General features: G+C 44.3%; 1 protein-coding gene across 1 annotated transcript in view; it reads left to right on the top strand.

Annotated features, from left to right (window-relative positions):
- svild (supervillin d) overlaps positions 1-5,561 on the top strand; it is a 90,608-nt gene extending 85,047 nt beyond the window's left edge. Inside the window, exons 27-30 of the mRNA XM_062525613.1 lie at positions 1-76; positions 839-951; positions 2,661-2,816; positions 4,212-5,561. The exon at positions 1-76 is cut by the window's left edge and continues 68 nt beyond it. Of these exons, the coding sequence (XP_062381597.1) occupies positions 1-76; positions 839-951; positions 2,661-2,816; positions 4,212-4,298 (432 nt within the window). The 3' untranslated portion in view covers positions 4,299-5,561. The remainder of the gene's footprint in view (positions 77-838; positions 952-2,660; positions 2,817-4,211) is intronic.
- The last annotated feature ends 1,632 nt before the right edge of the window (positions 5,562-7,193 follow it).

The raw sequence follows: 7,193 nt of genomic DNA, 5'->3' as shown, positions 1-7,193 counted from the left end.
TGCACCGGCTCCGCCAAGATCCGCTGGGACGCCGAGCGCAAGTGCGCCATGGAGACCACGCTGCGCTACTGCAAAGGTCAGAGGTCGGACCCACGCTCAACTCATAGGGGTCAAAGGTCACCTATGAGGGGGGGGGTCATAAGGTTTTACACTTCACGTGGTCAAGCGTTATGGATGTCCTGCTGATGTTAGCCCTCTTGTCCTGCTGTTAATGGACTGGGCAGCTGGGCGTTAGGCGCACCTGAATTAGCCAATGAAGGGTGTGAAGCTTCAAGGTCTTTTTTTTATCTCAGGAAATTGATTCAGGTGGAATCCAATGTAATGCCTGAATGAACACCTGGCGTCCACACTGCATTAAATGTGAAGTCTCATTTGTAATCGATAAAAAATCAATACATTGTCTGTATATATGGGAATCATATGGCCCAGAAATAGTCGATGGATTGCTTGATTATACATGAAGCGGGGAGCTACTGCCTGTCATATACTGAGACTGTGCAGAGTTGGACAGAATCTGTCTCCTGGGTAAATTAGAACTGCTGTTAGAGTGGCTTGAGTGAATGTATCGCTGTCCTAACATGCAATGAGCAAATAAGGAGAGAAACAGATGCAGTTGCTTGGCTGTGGTTCAATCACTGTGATCATTCCCACTGCAGCCACTAGGGGGGAGCAGTGGGTTTTGACTTTTGTCATATTGAGAAATCCTTGCAGCTGAAGTAATAAGTAATAAGTAAAGTCCTTATGGAACATAAGCTACGGTCAGAAGTCAAAGCAACAGCACTCACTCATTGACTTTATTTGTGTGTGTGTGTGTGTGTGTGTGTTTGCGTGTTTACAGAAAAGAACTCCAAGCGACCCCCCCAGGCCTATCTGATTTTGGCTGGTGCCGAGCCGCGCACGTTTACAAACATCTTCCCTTACTGGGAGCGAGACCCTAGCATCAAAGTGCAGGTATTATCACACACACACACACACACACACACACACACACACACACACACTAACACACTTACTCATTATCTCTCTCACTCACTCACTCACTCACTCACTCACTCACTCTCTCTCTCTCTCTCTCTCTCTCTCTCTCTCTCTCTCTCTCTCTCTTTTGCACGCACACGGTAAACATTCCAATATTCGCTTTTAGTAACATAAGTGTGCAGACAGACACAGACACACACACGCACACACACACACACACACACACACGTTTGGACGTAATTCACAGCACGTTTTGCATATTCAAAACATGTTCACTATCAGTGCTCCCCAGCCTTCAGTCTCTCTGTGTCTCTCCCTGCCAGTAGAGGCCATGACTGCCAGATTTACTGCATATGTCATCAGAGAAATAATGTTTTTAAATTATGCTCTTTTAAACTAAGATCAAGACACAACCCATTAACAGACATATTCTGGTAGGCTTTCAAGCATAATATTCTTGACACGAGTCACTTCAGACATGGTGGATATCTCTTAAATCCTCTAAAAAAAAACTAAAACCGTATAACTATAAAAGTCACCAATCTAATTGCGTGTCTCGAAGTATGATGGCATAGTTGGCTTCAGAATAATGATGATTATAATTTGCTGAGTCGTTAGGCAGATTATCAATAATAAGTAGCGCTTGGTCATATTTCCTGCTAATAGGTGGTAAATGAGCGGCCTGCGGCTAAAGAAGTTTGATTCAGAGTCGATGAACTTTGAGTGAGAGTCGAGTTCAGACTAACTCGTTAAGCACGGCTAAAGTTGATGAGCTCAGGGGATAATTACTTTAACAGCTTATTTATGTGTTTTTGTATCATCTGTGCAGCGTTTTATTTGATTGCCTGCGATATAAATGAATCTCCTAAAGTTGGGAGTGTTTGTGATGTGGACGTGATTTTCGCCTAGGGGGCTGGAGGCAGCATCTGTTACTTACATTTCACCATAGCCATCAGAATGACGTGTGTGTGCGTGTGTGTGTGTCTGTGTGTGTGTGTGTGTGTGTGTGTGTCTGTCTGTGTGTGTGTGTGTGTGTGTGTGTGTGAGAGAGAGAGAGAGAGAGAGACCTCTGACACTTCATTATATGACAGCTATTCATGAGACTCCTATTGTGCGTTTACTATCATCAGTGCAATCACAGTCGACGTTATTTATGCTGGAAAATGAATGATGACATGATTTCATGATCACATCATACGATGTTGAATGTGAATGCACCGTGTGTGTGTGTGTGTGTGTGTGTGTGTTAATGTCTCTCCCTCTCGCTCACCCTCTCTGGTGAAGATGTAGGTGTACATAATAAGTGTGTGTGTGTGTGTGTGTGTGTGTGTGTCTGTGTGTGTGTGTGTGTGTGTGCGTGTGTGCGTGAGCAATGTATCTCTGTGTGTGTGTTTTGTCAGGACAAGAGTGCGTATAATAGGTGTATGATTGGGTTTGGGTGAGCTCATTTTTGTCTTTCTGTGTCCCTGTGGTTTGTCGGTATAGTGGTGCAAAGATGGTTAATGTGTTCATGTGTCTGTATGTTTCTCTGCTGTTCCCTGTACGTTGTCAGGATGAGGGTGTGTTCATGTGTTCATGTGTCTGTGTGTTTCTCTGCTGTTCCCTGTGCGTTGTCAGGATGAGGGTGTGTTCATATGTTAATGTGTCTGTATGTTTCTCTGCTGTTGTCTGTACGTTGTCAGGACGAAGGTGTGCGTAACAAGGTGATCCTGGTGCAGGACGCTCTGTCTCGTCTCTCCAAGAGGCAGTACTCGATAGAGGAGCTCACCTCCAAACCCCTGCCCGAGGGAGTCGACCCCCTACACCTGGAGATATACCTGTCCGACAAGGACTTCAAGGTACACACACACACACACACACACACACACACACACACACACACACACATAAATATGTATACTCAATCATTATCTTACACATGCAAACACATACCCACACACATATGTACAGTATGTACTTTCTCTCAATCATTCTCTTACACACACACACTATATAGGTGTACTCCCTTTGTCTCTTTCTTACACACACACACACACACACACACACACACACACACACACACACACACTAACACAGACTGATTCTGTGCCCATGCTCTCTGTCAAAGCACATATTTGGTATTTATGATCCTCCAGCTATATTGGATAGATCATGGAAAGACATAAAGTCACAAAGCCAGAGAAGTGCAACGAGGAGAGAGACAAAGAGAGAAAGAGGGGGGAAAAGGCTGAAATGGAAGACATTGACTGAATATAGTTAAACACAAGCCATTTCAAAGCCTAGACTTGTCATCGAAATAGCACCAAAACAACCGCAGTGCTTTGAATAAAACAGATTGGAACTACACCTGTTAAAGTCTAGAATGGCTTAGAGACAGCACGTTGAGCCTTTAATGCACCCAGAAGTGTGAATATGGAAGAACCGCCGTTTGTGTCCTGATGTGTGCGTCTGGGATGATGGCAGGCCATCAAATAAGCCCCCTGGCCAGGGACAAGCAGTTAGAGAGAGAATGAGAGAGAGATAGAGAGAGAGAGAGAGAGAGAGTGAGTGAGAGAGAGAGAGAGTGAGAGAGAATGTGTGTGTGTGTGTGTGTGTGTGTGTGTGTGTGTGTGTGTGTGAGAGAGAGAGAGAGAGAAAGTGTGTGTGTGTGTGTGTGTGTGTGTGTGTGTGTGAGAGAGAGAGAGAGAAAGAGAGTGAGAGAGAGAGAGAAAGTCTGTGTGTGTGTGTGTGTGTGTGTGAGTGAGAGAGAGAGAGAAGGTGTTGAGGTTTAGAAATGGCACAACACTGAATGTCTTGCTAAGTACGTGCAATCTGATGTGTTGTCAGGAAGAGCAGTACTTGCTCGGTTTGCTGTGATTGGGAAGATCATATCTTATGGAGAAATGGCCTTTCACACTGAAGCTGGCTCCATCGAGCAGAAAATCATTGCTAGCAACTAAAGTTTGGTGTGTGTGTGTGTGTGTTTGTGCCTGCACTGTGCACACCCATATCTACTCATGTGTGTCTGGACTCTCTCACACACACACACACACACACACACACACACACACACACACACACACACACACACACACACACACACACACACACAGGTGATTCTGTGCATTTGTGTGCACAAGTAGTATTTTGTATTTTTGACAGTGCTGTTACTTGAAAAAGATGTTTTTTTTTTATGGCCTGTGACTCCGTGTGCTTGTGTGACTAACACCTCGTCTTTCCTCTTGTGTTTTCAGACGCTGTTGGAGGTCACGCGAGAAGAGTTTAACGCTCTTCCTAACTGGAAGCAGCTGAAGCTGAAGAAAAGCAAAGACCTCTTTTAAAACACAGAACTTTTAACTTTTAAAAACACACTATATTCGTCTGAAAGAGGGAGAGAGGCAGAGACAGAGCGCACATCTCTCTTCCAATTTTAAATTGCTGTTTGTCTCACCAAAAGGATACTCTTTTTGATGTTGTTGTTTTTGTTTTTTTGTTTTTTTCATGTGAAACACAACTGTACAGTTTAACTTTCTTTTCTAAACCTTCAATTAACCTGTTTACTATCCAGTTACAACCTGTAATTCCGCAACATTCCTTTTATAGCTGTTAAATTTAGCTTCATCCTCCTGTAGCTTTATAGTCACCTAAGAGATCGCCCCTCTATACCCAACAACGACAGACCACATGCCTGTCCTCTATCTAACCATGTATTGAACTATAAATATGTATTATAAATGTATAATTTTCTTTTAAGTCATTTTTACTCTGCCATCATCAAACTGTGAGAGAATGTGGAATGTTGCACGCTTCGTCACTGCCAGTGGAGGCTTATTGTGGGGACTGCATGTCGACCTTTGACCTTTGACCTTTGTCTCTTGAGAAGTCACCTGTCGTGCCAGTGAAGATGCCCGCGCTCGCAGCCCCACGCCGCCGTGTTCAGTGGTCAGCGACATGTTTGGACGAACCCTGCTGGACACAGATGAACTGAAATGCCTTGCCTATGCCACAGATGTATGCACAAACATTTAAAAGTACTGTCAAGTCAGGGGGGAAAGTGAGCATTCTTCTTTGTAAGGGTTTTTTAATCCAAAGGGGCCCTCATTTAAATGCTCGGCAAAAGTGCAAAATCAAGTCTACTGTATGAGCAAAGTTCTCACGCATGAACTAACAATATTAAATGGTGTGAGACAGCTGCTTTTAACTGACCCACTGCTGTTTCTCATGGCAAATGTCCCAATTCTCCCCACTTAAATCTTCCACTTAGTTTTGACTGCCCTCGACAGTAAAGTAAAGACGAGGGAAGTAGGGGGTGAAGATCTTTCCCTATGAAATGGGACATCACTTTTGCCGTTATTAAGCGAGTGTTAGATAAGACTTTAGACGTTGGACTTTGCCCAGCATTTAAATGAAGGTTCCGTGTTTTTTTTTAGAAAAAAACGTGGGTCACATCAGTCACTTTCGCATACAGCGTCTTGTTCATTAACAGCATGGAGAGTCGACGAGAGAGCTCGACAGTCACTCCTCGGCTTCCTGTACATCTCTTTTCCCCTGACGAAATAAATAATGCTGTTCGTACACTCAAAAACGCTTTTCTATTCAGTTCTTTCATAATGACTTCCCCCCCATTGTTTTACGCTCTTTGTCTACAAAGTGTCCTTTCTGCCATTTTGTATTGTCTGTTGTAAAGCTGTGATTACATACCATCTGAATATGGTGAAAACATAAAAGTACATTGTACTTCAAGGGCATGTTGGTATACAGTACATTGTGTTTGTATTAGTTGAGGTCGGTGAATTGACGTGTTTTGTGGCAAGAATGCAGAAGTGTGACCTTGCTGCATAGCAGTTGTGCGCATGTGGTGTTGCTCTACGACGCACAAGTCATCCAGCGGAAAGCCATTCAAAAAGTCATAACCACGGTTACCCTGGTAACGCAATCTTCTTACTACCCGCAATGAGTGTAATTTCTCATTACTTCATCGTTCCATCCCTCTCTCTCTCTTTCTCCCTCCTTTTCTTCTCTCCCTCTCTTTTTTCTTCTCTCTCTCCTTCTCTCCCTCTGTCTTTCTCTATAACACAGATAGTTCCCCCAGGAACACTCCTCTGGTGATTAATCAATTAAGAGCAGAGCCTGCTAATATGTCGTCCTAATAGCAGGGAAATGATTGGCCTCTGGCAGAGGAAGTTTGTCTGATGAAGTGGGCCTCGGCCCTGAGATGGAAAAGACGGGGGGGAAAAAAACATATAACCATTAGCTGAATGAATTTGGGAATAATTATGCTAAGATGTTGAGTGTATGTGTGATTGAGTGCATATGTGTGTGCAGATGTATATTTGTGTGTGTGTGTGTGTGTGTGTGTGTGAATGTAGGTAGGTGTGTGTAGTTGTGTTTTGTGTGTGGGGACAGGTGCGCTTTGCGTATATGTGAGAGTGTGTGCACATAGGTAGCCAGGTGTATGCTGTGTGTGTGTGTGTGTGTGTGTGTGTGTGTGTGTGTGTGTGTGTTTCCACAGGATAGGTGCTGTATGTGTCATCAGGCACCAGGTCCCATCTGGAGGGGATTAGGAGTCAAAGTGGGAAAGGGCGATGAGGTGTGTGTGTGTGTGTGTGCATGGAAGCATCACATGAAGTGCAGGACCTCACATGAACTGGGAATCTAATACACTCTTATGTCTCTCTCTTGCTTTGTCTCCTTCATACACACACAAAGCCACAGATTCAGTCTCTGTTTTTACCTTCACTGAAGTGTGTGTGTGTGTGTCTGTGTGTGTATGTGTTTGTGTGTATGTTTGTGTGTGTTTGTGTGTATGTTTGTGTCTGCGTGACTACTCCATATGGTTTGTTGTTTGCTGCAAATGCGTGTGTGTGTGTGTGTGTGTGTGTGTGTGTGTGTGTGTGTGTGTGTGTGTGTGTGTCTACCCACGCTCACTTCCTTAAATATTTGTGTGTTTCTCTGGCCACTGATTATGCACAGTGGGATTTCCTGGTTCTGGGTGTTCTCTCACACCTGCCTGTATTTCTCTCTCTCACTCACACACACACACACACTTCTCTCTCTTGCACACAGAGACTCCTATCCCCCCTCTCTCTCTCATACACACACACACACACACACACACACACACACACTTCTCTCTCTTGCACACAGAGACTACCCCCCCCCCCCCTCTCTCATACACACACACACACTCGATCTTTCTCTCTCTTGCACACAGAGATTCCCCCCCACACACACAC

Source organism: Sardina pilchardus, chromosome 22 (assembly GCF_963854185.1).
Source record: "Sardina pilchardus chromosome 22, fSarPil1.1, whole genome shotgun sequence".
Lineage (NCBI taxonomy): Eukaryota > Metazoa > Chordata > Actinopteri > Clupeiformes > Clupeidae > Sardina > Sardina pilchardus.
Note: the sequence above shows the minus strand (reverse complement) of the source record. Positions and strands in the feature narration are given on the sequence as shown.